At 48.6% G+C, this 20,037-nt stretch overlaps 1 protein-coding gene across 1 annotated transcript in view; it reads left to right on the forward strand.

Moving 5' to 3' along the window:
* Positions 1–20,037, forward strand: part of LOC144149123 (DNA-directed RNA polymerase III subunit RPC2-like) — a 33,075-nt gene that overhangs the window by 5,967 nt on the left and 7,071 nt on the right. The window contains exons 3-6 of the mRNA XM_077680661.1: positions 5,865–7,109; positions 12,157–12,654; positions 14,306–14,476; positions 18,644–18,848. Coding sequence (XP_077536787.1) covers positions 5,865–7,109; positions 12,157–12,654; positions 14,306–14,476; positions 18,644–18,841 — 2,112 coding nt within the window. The 3' untranslated portion in view covers positions 18,842–18,848. The remainder of the gene's footprint in view (positions 1–5,864; positions 7,110–12,156; positions 12,655–14,305; positions 14,477–18,643; positions 18,849–20,037) is intronic.

Here is a 20,037-nt window from a genome sequence, read left to right on the forward strand (position 1 = left end):
AGCTTTGCGGCTACTACTGGCTGGAACGGCTACTGCTGGCTCAGTTCGTTGACATGGTCGAAGGCGTCTGCTGCCATGGCCTCTGCTGTATCGCGAACTATTCAATACCCTTGCAGTTGCCGAAACTCGGTAATTACTATCTGCAACCTGCGTTTGTGTAAAATGTTATGCGTTTTATCCTGAAATCTCTTTGTTACAATTCCAACAATGTTGTCGGGCTCTTTTGGAAGCTTGGAAATGGTTGGAAGGGGGAAACCAAAACTGTCACACCAGAATCGGCATATTGGGATACTGAGCTGCGAATATAAGGCGGGGTATGACTTTGAGACCGCACATTTTGAAAAAAAAAAGAACCTCGCCTTATATTCGAATAAATACGGTATGGTGGCTAGTGCGTATTTTCTCTTCATGGGTTGATGCTGCTGCATCTACTGTCCCCACAGTGCACAAACTGCGCTAAAACGAGTATTAGTAGACAAGTCTGTACGAGCTTAATTGTATCTGCCTAAAGGTTGGAGATGTGCACATGAAACTTCACCTTCAGTTTATAATGCAGAGATGACCCTTACAATAAACCTAAGGCTTGCAGGCAGCTGTTCAGTCAACTCCACCTCCCCCCCCCCCCTCCAACCCAGGAAGTATTTCCCTCTGAACTTAAACAGCGCAAATGACAAGGACTAGCAAAGAAGCACAGACAAGCGCTGACAAACAACTGAGCGCAATTTATTGCAGCTCGCTTATAAATACGCTTGTCACACATAAAATACAACAAAAACAGAAGATTTACACAAGCATGAGAAAACGTAAACACATCTTGTCGTATCTACAACCACACCCATTCAGGTAATTTATCTATTTTTGTGTTAAAGCCACCGACGGCTTACTGACGCATTTTTCTTTCTTCATCGCAATTTCGAACGCTTCGTGTATCTCCCTCGTGTCTGTATCTCTGTACCTCTTCAAAATGGCGCAGTCATCCAGAAGGGGCACACAGCCGCATGATGTGTAATGAAGAGCGAGGTTGCTTCCCGTGCGTGTCTTCATCGAGTTGGCGTGTTCACGCAGCCGGTCATTCACGCATCTTCCAGTCTGCCCGATGTACGAGCGACCTCAACGAAGGGGAATGTCGTAAACAACTTCTTTGGTGCACTCCGTGAAGCGTGTGGAATGATTATTCGTGGTGCACGTTCTTCGATCTTCATTATGCGACTCAGCATTCACTTTGCCGCACAAGTTACCGAACTTGTTTTTAGCTGAGAAGACAACATTCACGCCGGCCCGGTTTCCTACTTTCTTGAGCCGATGTGATACGCCATGAATATACGGTATAACCGCGACTTTCTTCTTGACTAGCTCCGGCTCTTCCTGCCTACGGGTCCTTCGTCCAGTAAACTCGGCTAGGAGCCTTTCCGCTACCACCGTCGGGCATGCGTTCGGAAAACCTGCCGCCCCCAAACGCCTCACTTGGGTATAAAAACTTGTTGGAGCCTGGTGGGGGCACGAACGAAGCAGGGCGCTTCTTAGTGCTGTCGTGGCGATACCCCTCTTCACCAATTTCGAATGGGCCGACGAAAATGGGAGCAGACGTTTTTGGGAGCGCGGTTCGTACCTCCAGCACACGTGGTCTTTTGCGAACAGGAGACTCTGATCCAAAAACCTGAGGCGTCCTTGTTCAGGGAGTTCTTTCGTGAGGGTAAACAACCTCTCGTTGGCCCGCTTTGATCGAAGACTGGATGAGGCCCTCAAGGAATCAGACGTCGTGAAAGTGTTCCGCTTCGTGGATGATTTTTTGGTGGTGTACAAACAGGGTGACGACCAGGCGGCACAGATGGAGCGAATATATGGGATATTTGCTTCGGTCTTGGTTGTGTTTACCCTCACGAAAGAACTCCCTGAAGAAGGACGCCTCAGGTTTTTGGATCAGAGTCTCCTGTTCGCAATAAACCACGTGTGCTGGAGGTACGAACCGCGCTCCCAAAAAGGTCTGCTCCCATTTTCGTCGGCGCATTCGAAATTGGTGAAGAGGGGTATCGCCACGACTGCACTAAGAAGCGCCCTGCTTCGTTCGTGCCCCTACCAGGCTCCAACAAGTTTTTATACCCAAGTGAGGCGTTTGGGGGCGGCAGGTGTTCCGAACGAATGCCTGACGGCGGTAGCGGAAAGGCTCCTAGCCGAGTTTACTGGATGAAGGACTCGTAGGCAGGAAGAGCCGGAGCTAGTCAAGAAGAAAGTCGCGGTTATACCGTATATTCATGGCGTATCGCATCGGCTCAAGAAAGTAGGAAACCAGCTAAAAACAAGTTGGGTAACTTGTGCGGCAAAGTGAGTGCTGAGTCGCATAATGAAGATCGAAGAACGTGCACCACGAATCATGCCACACGCTTCACGGAGTGCACCAAAGAAGTTGTTTACGACATTCCCCTTCGTTGAGGTCGCTCGTACATCGGGAAGACTGGAAGATGCGTGAATGACCGGCTGCGGGAACACGCCAACTCGATGAAAACACGCACGGGAAGCAACCTCGCTCTTCATGGAACATCATGCGGCTGTGTGCCCCTTCTGGATGACTGCGCCATTTTGAAGAGGTACAGAGACACAGACACGAGTGAGATACACGAAGCGTTCGAAATTGCGATGAAGAAAGAAAAATGCGACAGTAAGCCGTCGGTGGCTTTAACACAAAAAGAGATAAATTACCTGACTGGGTAAACGTGTGGTTGTAGATACGACAAGATGTGTTTACGTTTCCTCATGCTTGTGTAAATCTTCTGTTTTTCTTGTATTTTATGTGTGACAAGCGTATTTATAAGCGAGCTGCAATAAATTACGCTCAGTTGTTTGTCAGCGCTTGTCTGTGCTTCTTTCCTAGTCCTTGTTATTTGCGCTGTTGTTTAAGTTCAGAATAAACCAACTGGCCCCAGTCGAGACGCTAATTTAGTATTTCCCTCACTTTGATCGCATTAGCCATGCGGTATAAAGGAAAGACGACACAAAACGGAGCAGGCTGTCGTGAGATGGAAAGACGACACAAAACTGAGCAGGCTGTCGTGAGATGTTAACATTGCCTGCTTTCCTTTCCCCACCTACACTTCCTGATGAACCCCAACCCGTACACTGGGGCTCTTCGATTTACAGCCTCGGACTCACCGCGGACTCCCCGAGAGCCAGTCCGGCATTCGATTTCCCCACGTATCCCTATGGCTTCGGGGAATCCTCGGACTACCCGCGGACTATCCGAGACTGCAAATCGAAGAGCCCTACTGATGCACCAACTTCAGTTAATGAAGATGCTGTTGTGTTGGGCTCAGAAATGTGCGGAGGTCAAATAAGGGAGCAGGTACTTTTCAAGGCATCACTAGCTGGTTCTTGTTTGCGTCGTTTGTTTCAATTTTTGCCTACACTTTACCTCTGAAGTGAACTTAACTCGGGATGGGCAAATATTCAGTGTTGTCGAATATTCGATCAAATTTCTCTGTATTCGTTATTCGCTTTGATCGGAATGGATGGAGGTATTTGATATTTTTGAATTATTTGGCGCTCTCGATTAGGCAGCCATAGCCAAGATTTTCGGTCAAGCCTTCCGAGATATCATCCCAGGCTTGTTGCAAGACCTTGCCAATGTGGACATTTCTATTGTCAGTGCCAAGTTTCTGCCTTGTCCGGAGGTGCAACGGGCTCTCGGACTATCCGTTCAGATACGGCACTGAAACGGTACCACTGCCAACATAACCACACCAAACCAGCGCAATCGTACTGCCGATTCGATACGGAAGTAGCAGAACGCTGTTAAATATGGTGGCCTGTAACTTGCGCTTTGGTTGACCATGGCCGTGGACACTAGTGGCTACAATACACTTTTTCAACAGTGTCTTGATAGCGCTTAAAACTCTGGAACCAAACACGGGATACTTTTTTATTTTGGTGAATATTAATTGCGCTGTTGTCAGCAGCCGGTGGGAGCTGCTTCGCCCGAAGCATCTGGAGCAACTAGTATTTCTTCACGAAAACTTGTGAATACAGTAAATGAAAGCTGTGCGTGCAATTTCTGAATTAATACTCGACTATTAATAGTTCCACAAAATGCTTACGCCTGTGTGAATTCAATTCTTAGTCGGGTCACATTTCGCTAATTTTCTTTCGTAATTTGTAGTGTGTACAACAATTCGAAATTATTCGATCCAATCACTACTCGTTTCGAACCTGAGATCACTGTTTGCCCATCCCTAGAACTTGCGGCGTGTAGCAACCAATGCATTGTTCAGCACCTTCGCTGTTTGTGTCCTGCACTCTTGCACAGCTGAGATTGAACACAGAAACGGGGCGTATAGATTATACCCGAGCTTTATCAAAATTTGACCTCCCAACTTTATCAGTGAGGGCTTTTTTTGCTGGTATTTTATGCAGCCTGTTCGTAACCGCTGCAGAAGCATTGTGGAGGGGACTAAACGTGGCCAGAGGCTTGCAGCGTGTGGTGACATCCCTTCTCCATTTATCCAGTCATAGTTGTGTGCTGCTAGTTGCGTGACAACACACAGTAGCGAGGAAGTGATGCGACATGGTGTTCTGTAATTGCATCATCAGGTTGCAGTTGTGGATCTGTAGGCTGAGTTCTCATTTTCGAGGAAACTGATATGGCGTTTGCAAGATTTCGAGGTGGGTTCCTGGGAGCATGTTAGAACTGGGGGCAAATGCATTTGCACGCAAGTTATCAAACAAAAAATGCAATTCGGCCCATTTGCAACCGGAGCCAAGGAGAGCTTTTGTTTTCTGTTCATCTCCACAGACCCAACTGAGCTGCAAATCTGTTTGGTGTGGCACTGAATTTGGCTTGGTCGGGAAATAACAGCTCTCTCGCCCTATCAATGCCCAATGAAAGGATACGGCTGCACAAACCTTCAACATTTTACTCAACCATAAAACTTGATGTGGTTTGTAAACCCTGCAATGTAAAAATCTCAAAATTGGGGTGAATACTCTTTACCGCAGCTAATGCGAAAATTTCAACTCTCTGTGGAGGCACTAAATCTCTTATCTTCGCTATACGTACTGCACATCGTTCAAGTTAGCCTTTTTGCACATAACAGAAGCTGTGTTAAAGGTGCAGAACATTAATAAAAGTTTACTAACAGCTGTTGAATGCACTCCTTCCTCATGGAGGCGAAAAGCGAAAGTGTCCGTGTGTTCGAGATTTAGGCGCACTTTAAAGATCCCCTGGCGGTCAACATTAATTCAGAGCCCTCCACTATGGTGCGCCTCATCGCCTTCGTAGTGTCGGCACATTAAACCCCCACAATGAATCAATCGATCAAATAACGCTCTCCTTCACTTTGATGCAGGTCATCTATTCTGTCATTTCTTTTCTTAAAACAGTTATTCCATGTGCAGCATTGTTTACCGTGCCCCCCAAAATTTCAAAGTCAGAAAAAATAGTTTCGAAGTTTGGGATGCTGCGATTTTACACTCCTCTTGCAAATGAAGAAAAAGGTTCTAGGACGAAATTGGGTATAATTAATCAGCCCACTCATGTCAAAGCGTTTTAAGGATTATGATCAATGTCAGACATTGTAAAACTCTACGTGAAGGAAACTTTGCTAAAAACACGATTTTTCTTTTTGTAATGTGTGATGTTAAGAATGCTTTGAAATTTTCAAAGTTAATCTGGAAGGGAGCCATTTAAGTACTTTTACCGACAACTTTCGAAGTGGCACAATGCAACAGTATGTGAAAAACCTGCAGATGCCCAAAAACTGTCATTTCTGCCTGCAAATGCTTTATTCTTTCCCAGAGCAATTTGCGTGCACGTTGTAACACTTGCATAGTTTAGGAATACCACCATAGTGCTGCAAGGCGTCTTCATCGTGCAGGTGTTGTCCCGGCTGTCCTACATCTCGGCCCTGGGCATGATGACCCGCGTCAACAGCCACCTCGAGAAGGTGTACAGGATCTCTGGCCCCCGCTCACTGCAGCCCTCCCAGTTCGGCATGCTGTGCCCGAGCGACACGCCCGACGGCGAAGCGTGCGGCCTAGTCAAGAACCTGGCCCTCATGACGCACATAACCACCCACGTCGACGAGAGCTTCATCGCCCGCCTCCTTCACAACCAGGGCGTCGAAGGCCTGCACCTCCTCAACGGCGAGGAGCTCTCCGACCCCTCCGTCTACCTCGTCTTCCTCAACGGCAACATCGAGGGGGTCATCCAAGACCACGAGCGCCTCCTCAAGACGCTCCGCATCCTCCGCCGCTCGGGCCACCTCTCCGAGTTCGTCTCGCTCTACACGAGCCACGTCCAGCGGTGTGTGTATGTGGCGTCCGACGGCGGTCGAATGTGCCGCCCGTACATCATTGTCGAGCAAGGCCAGCCCAAGCTGACCACTCACCACATCGAAGACCTCACGCGCGGCCTTCTCTCCTTCAACGACCTTCTCCGCAAGGGCGTGGTCGAGTTCCTCGACGTCAACGAGGAGAACGACAGCTACATCGCGCTGCGCGAGTCAGACATTGGCCCCCGGACGACGCATCTTGAAATCGAGGCCTACAGCCTGTTGGGGGTGTGTGCGGGTATCATCCCCTACCCGCACCACAACCAGTCGCCCCGCAACACCTACCAGTGCGCCATGGGCAAGCAGGCCATAGGCACAATCGGGCTGAACCAGCGCAGCCGCATCGACTCGCTCCTCTACCTCCTGGTCTACCCGCACCGGCCCGTGGTGAAGACGCGCACCATAGAGCTGATCCACTTCGAGGAGCTGCCCGCGGGCCAGAACGCGACGGTAGCCGTGGTCAGCTACAGCGGTTACGACATCGAGGACGCCATCGTGATGAACCGGGCGTCCATCGACAGGGGCTTCGGTCGGTGCCAGGTGTACCGGAGCCAGAAGTGCGTCGTCAAGAGGTACGCCAACCAGACGAGCGACAAGGTGATGGGCCCGCTGCTGGACGCGCAGTCGATGCAGCCCGTGTGGAAGCACCAGGCGCTCGACTTGGACGGCATCGCCGCAGCGGGGGTGCGGGTGGAGAACCAGCAGGTGCTCGTCAACAAGTGGGTTCCCGTGGCCACCACGGTGGTGGCCCAGCCGGGAAAGGCCCCTGTGCAGGCGGAGCACAAGGAGGTGGGTGGGCGGTGGTCTCTGGGAGGTTCTCAAGGAGCATTCAGGGTATGGTGAAGTAAGCTTTTTCTACGGGAAAGCAAATGATTCTCCAAGTAAAAGATTGGCGCAAGAAACTCGGCCTTGGTAATTACGGTGGGTTTTTCTCGGGCCCACACTTGCAGTAAGGTGCTGGTACAAGGGGGGAAGTAACAGACTGTAAAAACGTGTCCTGATATAGGCAGGAGGGTATTATACAGTTGTAAATGGCTGCGGTAAACGCATCATTTTGTACCATCTCTCTGAATGGAAGGGCTTTGGCTTGTGTATACGCTCCATTGGATTGGATCTTGTGTGTGAAGGCTGTGCCTGGGCATGCTGTCGTGTGACTTCATGACCAGTTTGGTATTTTTTATGGATAGGTGAACGCTCACCACGTTCAGAGGCTGTTCCTAGTGTGGGAGCCCCTTTGTTGATGTCAGAGGTAGCACATTTCATGCCACACGTACACGAAAAATGACATCAAGTGCTTAATGCGTTACGTTTGGGTGCCATTAATTCACTGCTACACGCAAAAATCTTACGTCATTCGCTCTGTCATTTTCGGGTTTAAGGAGTTCTGCAGATCTCATTCGCCTTCTCGAACGCATTAAATCTGCCTACTTTAAAACGCGGAAAGCACCAAATGAAACCAATGAAACTCTCAGCACCAGATTATTGACACGGAAACCTAGCTGAACTTAGAAATAAGATGATTTTTTGTGCACTCTTGGTGGCAAAGTTCTGAAAAAACCTAAGTTCACTAAAGCAGCGGCAAAAGGCCAAACATCGTGTTACTCATCGTTTTGAATTTTTCGGTTTTGGCTACCGCTGGCAGGCGACGGCAGCTGCTGAAGCTACTTTTAGAAACAGCAAACACCATTTTTTAGAAAACACTATTTCTCATAACGTTTTCTTTCACAAAAAAACATTTTTAACCCTTGTAGGACGTTTTTCTCTTCGTTAAAAACTTCTAAAATATGAGTGCATTTCTCTTTGTGGTAGTTATCACCATCATGCCTGATACATTTAATGCCTTGGTGTTTTTGCGTGTAGCATGGCTTGCCCGAATAATGTAATTCGTCGTGTACGTGTGGCACGGCTCTTGGCATTTTCAAACGGGGCCAATTGCCACTTTGCCCTGACCATATTCAGTTAGCAGCTGGTGCAGTCTGAGCCAGCAGCGTATTACTGATGAGGGCATAGCCCACTCCTATGCAGTGCCACCTGCAATACTAGTTGCAGAAAGGTAATGACTGGCAAACATTTGTATACCTGTGCCAGGAAGCGTGCCGGTAATCGTGGGTATTTTTAAGTCTTCCGCCAGGAAGCAGTTGAGAAAAAAGAGGAAGCTTGGCTGTTGTTTGGGAGATCTTGCTGATGAACAGTGAGAAGCGTGACAGTGTTGCGCTTAAGTGCCACATAAAAACTTGCAAGTTCCGTTCCACATACAAATGTACCTGCGGTAACACAGTGAAAGGGTCATCGACGTGGCTGGCTGCAGTCGGGATCGCTTCCGGGCCCTTCACGTGTGTACACTAGAAATCAATTCCGTTGTTTGGAGCTTACCATCTTGAAAGCTTTAACGGGGCATGAAGACAAAATACAAGCTTTATTCATCAAAAGACTGCTTTTTCCTCATGCCAATACAGTCAAACCCGTTTATAGCGAACTGCAATATGCACCGCGATTAGTTCGATATATCCAGTAGTTCGATATAACCGAACCCGCCTATAATGAGCTCATTATTACGAGTTCGCAATCCGCGGGAGCCTCCCTCCCCCCCATTCTCTACTCCGCCATCTCTGCATGCAGAAACGAACACAGTAAAATAGCCATTACCATACCCAAAATAATCTATTTATTGCAAGCAATAAAGCTACTTTCCGCATTAACTGCCTACTTTGAAAAAAAAAAGCGGTGATTTTTGTTTTCACTTTCGTTTTGGCGGATTCAACTAGCATAGCATTGCCTAACGAAACATCATTTGCACCAGTTCGAGTCCGCGTCCTCGAAAATCGAAGAAGCATTGGCGGAGCACATCGACTGCCGCAAGCGCTTCATAATAAGCGTCGGACGGCTTTCACTTGCGACATCATCGGGAACGTTGGCGAGCTCTTCCCACAGTTCACCGATGCTGCTGTCTTAGTCCGGACTCGCTGACTGGGCGGGTTCCGTCGTTAGTCCCGCGCGTCGGAAACAGTTACGGAAAGTGTCGGGCGTCACGTCTCTCCGTGCGTGACGCAGTGCCTCAGTCGCGGCTCTTGCTCCGTGGCCGCGGCAAATCCACATCTCAATCGCCGCTGCGAGACCATGCATTTCGGCGGCCATTCTAGGCACGCAGAGTTCGATATATCGGATGTGAACTTCGTTATAAGGGATATGTTTCCCATGTATTTCCGTAACTGAATTATTTTTGTTCGATATATTGCATAATTCGCTCTATCCGGGGTCGTTATAGCCGGGTTTGACTGTACAGTAGAACCTCGTTACAAGAGACACTTGGTTATAAGAGACATTAAAATGAAAACGGTTTGGCCGGTTTTCCTATGTTCGCCATGTTAGCAACATCGCATACAAGGGACCTTGGTTACAAAACGTTCCCCGGGTCCCTTGAGCGTCTCTTGTATGAGGTATTACTGTGCCAATTTTATCACAGACCTCAAAGAAATGATCGAGATATTGAGGACGGCGTATTAAGCAGTGAAGACTCTCTTGGCGATTTCTCTGTGCTGTCACGGGACCTTGTTGGTACGAGGGGTGGCTGCCAACCGCAGATACCGCCAAGAAACGTGGCTGGACAGTTGTGCGCAGTGGGCCTCCGGTTCTGTTCGATCGTATCGCTTGATTGCTAACGTGCAGTGCGCAGTTAACACTGATAACTATAATTTTATTGCTGGCCTATATCACATCACCCCTCCCCACATTACGTCAGTGTGGCAAGAAATTCGAAAGTTTTGCACAATTTCTTGCGTTTCCTTCGGTTAGACAAGCGTCTTTCGGGCCTGGCGTAGAGCTGAGGGAGTGAGTTACCAAAGGATGGTTCTTTCAAATCGAACAAAGCTGTATTTTCTATTCATTGCCTCTTTAACAGCGAACAAGTCTTTTCCCCTCGTAAGGATGTGAGTGCAGGTCCCTGAGTTGCACAAGGGCCAGGAGGGAGCCTTCATAATTTCGTGGATTTTTTTCTGTTGAAAAAAAAAAAACATGGTTCATGGCTGGAATGAAACCGAAGGCTAATTCTTTCAAATTGAACAAAATGGCATTTTGCATTCATGGCTTTTGTCTTTGCATTAAACTTTGGTGTTTGAAGTGGACATTCGAAATGATTCCTTGCCACTGGTGCCGCTAAGTTTAATCTGTAAAATTACTTCCAAGCGATGTGAAAAAAACACTTCCTTTGGTGCATTCAACAGTGGTCGCAGTATTAGAAAGTATGGAGATTTAGAGTCTTACGACTGTCACTGTTTTCTCTGTATTGTTCCTCGAGAAAATGGCCAATTATCTCTGATTATCTTGGGAACTCAAAAAATAGTGGCATGTTTGAAATCGGCGTGAAAAAAAAGCAGCAAGACTGACAAATTTCACACAGCTTAAAGTTAAGAGATTGTTTTAATACCCCTGTAACACGGGCACTTTCAATCCGGATTGAAGGAAAGCACGATTGACTTTCCGAGCGCGCTTGATGCGCCGCCGCTGCTACATGGCACGTTTCAATCCCGACTGAAAAGCTGCAACAGTTGCACTCACGTACGCCAGACGGCACCAAAAATGTACTTCGTGGCCGGCGTCTGGTAACTTTGCATGGCCGTAGGTATGCGTAACCATATATATGTTACTGCACGCTTATTTGGGTAAAGTTATTTGATGCCATTTGCGGCGTTAGTTGAAGCTGTCATCTTCTGTGCCATTATATATCCAGCGGGAACGAGAGTATCACCGCTTTTGTCCGATCGTGCTTGGAAACCTCAATCGCGCTTGAGAAACCAGGATCGAGTTCGAGTGAAATCGGGCTTGATTGCGATTGAAACTGCCATGTAGCAGCGCCCGATCCGGATTGGACTCGATCCGGATCGACTCAACTGCAATTGAAAGTGCCCGTGTGACAGGGGTATTAGAAAGTATGAAGATTTGGAGTTTTATGACTGACGCTGTTTTGTCTATTGTTCCTCCAGAAAATGACCACTTATGTCTGACTGTCTCGGGAACTCACTGACTGACTCAAAAAATAGTGGCATGTTTGAAATGGGCGTGAAAAAAACCCGCCCGCATCTTCCCACGGGGGGAACTCGAGTAAATGCGTCGCAGAGTGGTGGGGGTATCGCGTGAATGTTGCGTAATTGGGTATGGTTTGGGAATGCTTAATTGTTATTTCGTCTTTATTATTCTTATTTATTGAATGAAGGAGAAGCGAAGGCAAGGAGTGTAAAGTTAAAGTCTGTCTTTATTGCTTGGTGCCGTCAAGCAAAGCGTCAAGTCAAGCGAAAGCTAAGCAAAGACGCCCTTGACTGAATTCCGAACGCGCGCTCCGCCGCTTATATACACACCGCCCGCGTTCGAGGGAGAGGAGTACGGGGGAGAGACGCGCATGCGCACACTTCCGTACACAAGCGCGCGAACTTTCCACGCACCCACCACGCCGTTATCACGTGTACACGCCCTGCCGCCGTTACTGTTGAGCGCGACGCAGCGCACGGGTAGCTACGACGCATGCGCGCACAGACGCGCTCCCCCCCCGCACCGCCGCAGCTGTTGTTGAGAGCGACGGAGCGCACGGGGTACACGCGCTCCTCCCGCACCGCCGCACCTGTTGTTGAGAGCGAGGAGGGTACGGGGGAGAGACGCGCACCTGCGCCTCGAGGCGACGCGCATGCGCAGTGAGCGTGTGGACGGCGCCGACAACATCGACGAGTGACATCGCGAGACTAAGAAATGCTCCGCATTTAAAAAGCAGCAAGACTGGCAAGTTTCACAAAGGTTGTTTGAAGACACATGTGCCCTCTTTGCCCCTTATCCTCGTGTGGGCGTGCAGGTGCCGCTGTTGTACAAGGGCCTGGAGCCCGTGCACGTGGAGAAGGTGCTGATCACCTCCAACACGGAGGAGTCGTTCCTGCTGAAGCTGCTGCTGCGGCAGACGCGGCGTCCCGAGATCGGGGACAAGTTCAGCAGCCGGCACGGCCAGAAGGGGGTGGTGGGCCTGATCGCCCCGCAGGAGGACCTGCCCTTCAACGACCAGGGCATCTGCCCCGACCTGGTGATGAACCCGCATGGCTTCCCCTCCCGCATGACGGTGGGCAAGCTCATCGAGCTGCTGGCGGGCAAGGCCAGCGCGCTCACGGGCCGCTTCCACTACGGCACAGCCTTCGGCGGCTCGCGGGTTGCCGAGGTGGGCGAGGAGCTCGTCCGCCGGGGCTTCAACTACCAGGGCAAGGACTGCCTCACGTCGGGCACCACGGGCGAGTCCCTCCCCGCCTACGTCTTCATGGGGCCCGTCTACTACCAGAGGCTCAAGCACATGGTCATGGACAAGGTGCTGCTGCTGCATCGGGGCTAGTTCATGGCGGGCAGTCGGGTTTCTCGCGCTTAAACGGGAACCCAGCTGCATGCATGTTCACCCAGAGGCTGGGAAAGCTGTTTCTGTGAACCTGACATGAGAGTAACAGTGTTCTAATAGAAGCTATTGGTTTATCTTTTCACAGTCTGCTTCCTGCCATTTGTGTGCTTGTGTGAGATGAGAAGAACAGCGACGAGAATGTGGACGCCCTTTCATGATAGGTGGGAAGGAAATGGCATGTGCTCGTTTCTGGACGTGCAATGAAATGGGCTTATTATAACTAGGGTGCCAAATATTTGGGTGACTAACACTATATACTGAATAGCGCTATTTCAAGGGTACCTTGATGTTGTAAACAGGTGCATTCCAGATAACCCATTGATGAGCTCTAATAAAAGGAACTGTTCCTTATGCTCACGACAGGGAAAGAGCTCCGGTAAAGATATGTCGAAATAGGGTTGCTACCTGCCCGGTTTTGGACCGGCCCGACCGGTTCTTTAAACAGCGGGCCGGCTGCCGGTCCATACTTTGAACCGACCGTCATGGCCGGTTTTTTGGCCCTTGTGTCGCGATTATGTTCGTTTTGGCGTTTTATAAACGTCAATTCAACTAAGATGATAAACATGCGTCGACAGGCTGCGCAAAGACACGTGAGCAGAGAAAATACGCGGGCGAGCGCGCTGCCCGAGATAGAGGGGGACCTAAGGGAGGAACAAAACAACGAAATGCTGCCGCCGCGGTCAGAAATTTTGGTTACTTTTTAGTGATGTACATACAGAGCAATAACCAAGCTCTCAATTACTTTCAGTACAAACATTATGTTGATTTCTCTCTAAGAAAATGCTACAAGTGGCACCTGTAGAAAGGTAGCAACCCAATGTTGAAACGGTATAACTGAACCTGTAGGGCATCAGGTTCACGGCAGTAGTCCTGAGCACTTGCAGCCACCGCTGCCAAAGCCTTCTCCAGTCTACACTGCACCACCAGTGTGTGGCTGGAGGGCAAGAGGCCTTGTCCTCGCCTGGGCTGGACCTTTCGTAGCCCAGAGCCATGCTTTCACCATGCCCATCAAGTTTCACATCCCGTCTCCTTGGCCCGCGGGTGACGTTAGCCTCGTGGCAATTTGGGCAGTGGTAGTAATAAATTCGCGCCCAAACAGGAAAGAGCGAACGTTCTAAACAGGAGAGGGGACAGTGATCAAGACAGTTTGTGCCATGACCAAGGGGCTCAGCCTCAGGACGTGTGGGCATTGCTTTTATTCCTGTCTCTGCTCTGGGGGGCAGAATATGATGAGGGGCCTGAATTGCTGTCTTTCGCTGTGGGCTGCATTTGGTCAGGGGCAGCCTGTGCGGGATAGAAATGTAACCAACTACGCATGTGAAGTGCGTACATATTACAATTATGTGCGGCAGCTGCAACTGGGCTACAACGTGGCTGTAAGGGAGGACTGCCGATTGATTTAACCATTTTTTGGTACTATCTCTGGCAAGAATCGAAACCCGAACCACTTCAAAGGAAGAAGCTGCCATGTCTAGGAATTGTACTTGCGACCTCACACAGTGCTGTCTTTGTAGACTGTCCCTTAGTGTACGGTGGTAAGGACCGACGTTGTGGCCCTCCTCTCCAGGTGCATGCGAGGGCCAGTGGTCCTCGTGCGGTCCTGACCCGTCAGCCGATGGAGGGCCGAGGTCGAGAGGGTGGACTGCGACTTGGAGAGATGGAGCGAGACTGCCTCATCGGGCACGGGGCCAGCATGCTGCTTCTGGAGCGGCTCATGCTTTCCAGCGACGCCTGCGAGGTAGGACGTGCAAGCCTTTTTCTTTTTTTAATTGCTTTGTACAGTGTGGAGCATTGCATTGTTGTGCGTGGCACTGCAATGCTCTGTGGCAATTTAGTGCGGAAGCCTTCAGTGTCCCATATGCGGAAAACCGGCGTTGTTGTACACACTACCACGGAATGTTGCCATTGGGGGAACGAGAGCTAGCCCGGTGCTTGTATCACTGACGTCACATTCTCTGGCGAACATGGAGGCTTTAGGGGTCGCCAGTTTGCTTGCCTAGGTTACCTGTACCAAAAGATGAAAAAATAAAAAAAATGCGGCGGCTTAAGCTCAGCTAACCCGGGACATGCAAAGCGATAGCTTGGCTTAGACTGGTTAAGTCTTGGTTTCAATTGGTTAACCTTTGGTTTAGCTGTAATTATTATACTATTCTTCCAAAGCCGGCCTTTGTCTACGATTGGCGCTCCGCGTTCGGCGTTTCCGAACGGCTCTCCAGGTGATGTCTGTGGGGTGGTCAGACGCCGCTTTCTGACGACAGCTCAGAGACTCCAGCACCTGTGCATCGCTCAGAGAAGACGTCCGAGCCTCGCTTTTACACAAGCTCGCACGCACATGGAGAGCACATGAGCTAATCTGGCAGTTGCGGCGGCGGCAACGCCTAGCGAATGCAGTCATCGGCAGAGCTCGGCCCGGCAAATCACTTAATGCGTTGCCAAGGATACGGCGCAGCTGCGGTCAAATGACGGTCAAATTTACCGCGACAGCAAAACCACTCGAGATTTGAAAGCTTTGCTTTAAAAGGGAAAAAAGACATGCAACCACGATGCAGCCGAAATGAAGTCTCACCGGGGGGAAGTAGCAGGGGGCAGACAGCTGCGCACAGTGTGCAGTTTTGATACAAATCTGTTTTCCTGCGCCAGGCTGCTCCAAAAGCACAAAAGTAGCGAAAATTGCGCCAAAGTGCTCTAAAACTGCCTGAGCCGCCAGGATTTCGATGCTCACATCAGTTTCGATATGGAAAAAGCTTGACAAGATTTTTCATGCAGGCTCAAGGTGATGTTGTTTTTAGTGGTTAGGTTGATTGATTAAACGATTGATGGATTGATCAGTCTATGCAAAAAACTTGGGGATCAGCTAGCGAAAAATGTTGAGAACGTTTTCTCAAAAGACATTTTCGGATGGCACGTTTTATATTCTGTGCGTGTCCAAAGTTTTCTCGTCAAAAACCACTGCAAAGTGCCATAAGAAAATACTTGTCAGCTCGGGTCACAAACTAATTGCGCAAGTTGACAAAAGGTGGCAGTTCTTGGTGTGCTGTATCCCTGAAAAAAAAACACTACCGGGCGCCGCCGTCTTGGTATGGTTAGATTGGCCAAGTCCTCGTCGTCCGCATTCCGGTCGCCTTTTTAATCTTCTCACACAAACACACAAATGACAGAAAATAGATGGTGAAATGATGAAACAATGGCTTCTATTGGAACACGGTTACCGTCTTGCCGGGTTCACAGAAACGGCTTTCCCGATATCTGGGAAAAATATTTCAGGCGTCCAGTGTGCTTAACCGACCTTTTTCGTTGGTTTAGGTTATTCATCCCGCTGGGTTCCAGCTTAGTCGCTTTATCTGTTGCGCTACTGCACAGTGCCGTTATCGCTTTTGAAGTTGGGCTGCTCGATAGGTGGAGTTAATCGAAAACTTCACCGTGTGAAACACAGTGCGTGCGCCAATAGTCGGGGTTTGTGGAGTGAAATTTTGGGCTCATGGCGATGTTCCAGAATGCCGACTTACTGCCCTGCTTGATAACGAGCAGGAACGGCTCGGCCGCAGGGCAAGAGTTGCGGCACAGGCTGCATTGCCGCAACGTGTTCGGGCAGCGCCCGATAGGGGGACAGGTCGCCATTGCACAGGAGTAGTAATATTTAATGCCTGTGAAGTGAAATTCAATGCCAAAAGCGAATGCGCTAAACATGGCAACGTTACTCAAATTATGATCGTAGTGAACCTCTGGGATTGAAATGGGACGCTTTTTGGGGGAAACGACAGTCACATCACTTTGCGCAAATTTTGCGGTGGCTGTACACTTGTTCGTGCGGCAGTCAAAAGTTTCAAAGTAAAAATTTCGGTGTTCAAGTGATAATAAACACGCCTCACGATTGCGGCGTTTTTTAATTTGGTATTTTTAACTGCTCTTTTCACTGTCAATGCATACAGCCTCGATAAAATTTATGAAGTTGGTAAGAAGGTAGTTCAGTTCGTACGCTGTGATATCCTGTTAAAAAAATCTTTCTCCAAAGGCTGTTTGTCCTTTAAACTGATTAAAAGGTGTACTTTACCCCCAAGTTGCTGGAAATCTGATTTTTCTAGGCTTCTAAGATGGCGTGTTAAAGGTTGTTGTTAACTGCTCCACACCAAGGTTCTGCTGCTCTAAAATTGAGATTTTGCTGCTCCGAAAATCTGTTTCAGCAAGTCTCACGCCTGCATAATGCTTTGGCCTTGAAATTAGTAAGCAGACTTGAGTGTCTCGAGGAATTTTCATTGTTTGCTCCAACGCGCTCTGCTTCAATGTTACAAAAAAACCTTTAGTGCTCCAAAGCGAAGTTTTTGTTGCTCCGAAATCTGCTCCAGAATGACTGGGTTTGATAATGTCGCTGTGTTACACAACCCACCCCCCAGTTTTCTGAGACAGGGCATGCAGGAAGGCCTCTTAACAGCAAGAATTTTAACGTGGAACTGTTCTTGAGTGCTCTCACTCCCTGTATCCTGCGTCAGGTGGTCAAGTGGGAATGGCTAATGGGGAACGGGTTGAAGAGGTGGAAACCAGAAAAAGGAGTGGATAAGGAGGTTCTTGGATGTTAAGTGAAATGCTCAATTCTGATTGGGGAGAGGTAGGTTAACCCTTTCAGCCATGGAATTTTTATTTTGGGTAAAAATTTCTTTTCTGTGTGTTTTCGTACAGTTTAGGACATCAGAAGCATAGAAATAAAAAATGAAGATGGTAATGCAAGTATTTATTTACAAATATGGCAATTATCAGGTCATAAGGCAATTAAAGTTTCTCTTTCGTGTACAGAAAAAAAAAATCCTTGTTTTCCTAAATGCTACTAGACCTTGAGCCTGCAGGAAAGAAATAAAGCTGGTAGTGCAAGTGTTACCGATTTTTGGACATTTTGAAAAACTAGGGTTTGTGTTTCCTGACCCGCCAATCATCATGCTCTGTGTCCACTAGAGCTTCTTCTTTCTCATTGTGTTGAGTTCCGAAAAAAACACATTTGTGATGTCTGTCCCAAGAGGCATACGTGGACTCTTGCCCAGAACACTAGCAGAACATTAGGCTCTGCTTGGTGAGGTTACAGCATCCCCAAGCAAGCACGGTGGAGGGAAATGCGAAGGGGGGACATGCAACATCTTGTACGTTTCTCATCAGCTAGAATTGCTTACCATGTTGCAAAGGTCGGAAACTTGCATGTTGTTTTTGCGAACGTAGCTGGCCAGGTGTCGTTGCGTCTGATGCGTGTTGTTTCATTTAGAATCGGAAGGTTGGTGGGCAGCTAAAAGCATACCCTGCATCCTTTGAAGGCTGTAATGGGATTCTTATTCTATGATAACCCTGGGCTGCCTATAGCATTATTTTTTGTGGCCTTCTGGGAACGGCCCTTGGTGCAGTTGTGTGCAAACATTGAATGACCAGTGCAAGCAGCTTTATCATTTATGGGTACTAAGCTGTCTTGTGTAGTCTCATTCAAGGAAGGCAGAGGAACACGTTTTTCAAATGTAAAGGGTTCTAGAGCATCGTCGCAAAGAATAAGAACAGTCTTGGCACTGCGATATTGTGGCCGCATGGGATGCAATATGGTGAGGTCCAGCGTAAGCAAATACCGAGACACATGATGCCTAAATAGTTACTAAATTGGGCATTTGTTGCGTTAATTGAAGAAAAATCTATCTCGTGAAATCATCATAAACTGCCGCAGTTAGTACTTATTTCAGCCGAAAACCAAAGGGCTTTCGTATTGAAAAAGCACATTGTTCATTTAATCGCTCTTAAAGGGTTGAGGTTGATCATTCTGTCATGCTTGTAGCTGAATTCCAACATTGTTAACACAAGTGGCGCGTACGCAGAGTTATGGCGTGCTCTGGGAGGTGTGTGTGAATGTGCGTGTGAGGGTGTCCCCCTTTCTGCCCTGCAGGTGGACGTGTGCCGCACGTGTGGCCTCTTCGGCTACTCTCAGTGGTGCCACTTCTGCCGCTCGTCGGGGACCATAGCGACGCTGCGCATCCCGTACGCCTGCAAGCTGCTCTTCCAGGAGCTGCTCTCCATGAACATCATTCCCCGCCTCGAGCTGCAAAGCCACTGCGCACCGCGACGCATCGCCGCCCAGCAGTAGCGGGCAGGTGAGGGAGGCCTCGAGGGCCATTTACAGTCAAACCCCTCGACAACGAAACCGAAGGGACGCAGCAGAAATTTCGTCAAAGCGAAAATTTGGTTGTGGCGATATCTGCAGTACCCCGCTTATTAATCACATCGTTGACGGCACGCTGCAACCTTTCAGTCCTTATTAAAAAGGATTGTACCACAATTTCGTCGTGCTTATTTGGATAAAAAGGGTACCAGTAGCTACCACTCTTTTTTGCCTGTTCGCAAAGAGCACATCACTGGGCGAAGAAATGCGGCGAGCGAACATATTTCCGTACAGCCAGTTTCGCCCACTGAGCTTATAGTTGCAGATGGCTGCTGGGTTGTCGAAAGCCCTCCTCGCGTTTGGCGTGGCACGGCACAGCGGCATTTGGCCTTGGAAGACGAGTGTGCAAGGGTTCGAGACTGAATGGTGAAAAACTTTTTTTTTGCTTTTGTCTTTGAGGAATGGTTGGAGGAAAATTGCAATGACAGGTTCTCACAACGCATGCGTCATGACACAGCGCACATTCGCGGGATTTTGAGTGGACACAGATTGGCTGCAGCTCTGGTTTGGGAAATAGGGCCTCTGCCTTTTTTAAAGACAGCCAGCCGTATTCCTATCACTACCAATTACTACCAAACAATGCATCCACATGTGAACTTGTCTATGAATACTGCTGTGGGCACACGTTTTCAGTGAATAACGTGTGCCCACGTTACTATTACATCCACATTACATTCACGGTACTATTGAATGTTCCGTGGAGGTACGGAAAGTTACAGGTGGCCTATTTCATCCCACATAAATAATTGACCCAGCTCCACTGAGAAAAAGTGTTTGTTGAAGTGACAACAACCCTGAAAAAATGGTTCGTTATGGCAAAAACTTTTTTGTATTGACCTCTATGGCAAGCTTATGGAGAATAAAAGCAGTTCATGCAGAAATTTCATTCAAGTAGAGTTCATTGTAGCGGGGTATTTGAAACATTGGGCACTTGGCAATCTCTAATGGCTGCCGTGAAATTATCGGTAGACATTTAACAGTTATTGTCACAATGGCGGCAGGCCTAAAAATGTAGGCTTTCAGTGCCAGAGTTGAAGCATGATATGTAACATCATTTGTGTTGTTGCATTGTGTTGGCATTGCGATGCATTGGAACACATGGCATTCATTTTTTGTTGCAA

Source organism: Haemaphysalis longicornis, unplaced genomic scaffold (genome assembly GCF_048455015.1).
Source record: "Haemaphysalis longicornis isolate Haplotype H1 unplaced genomic scaffold, Haemaphysalis longicornis Haplotype H1 scaffold_8, whole genome shotgun sequence".
NCBI classification, from domain to species: Eukaryota; Metazoa; Arthropoda; class Arachnida; order Ixodida; family Ixodidae; genus Haemaphysalis; species Haemaphysalis longicornis.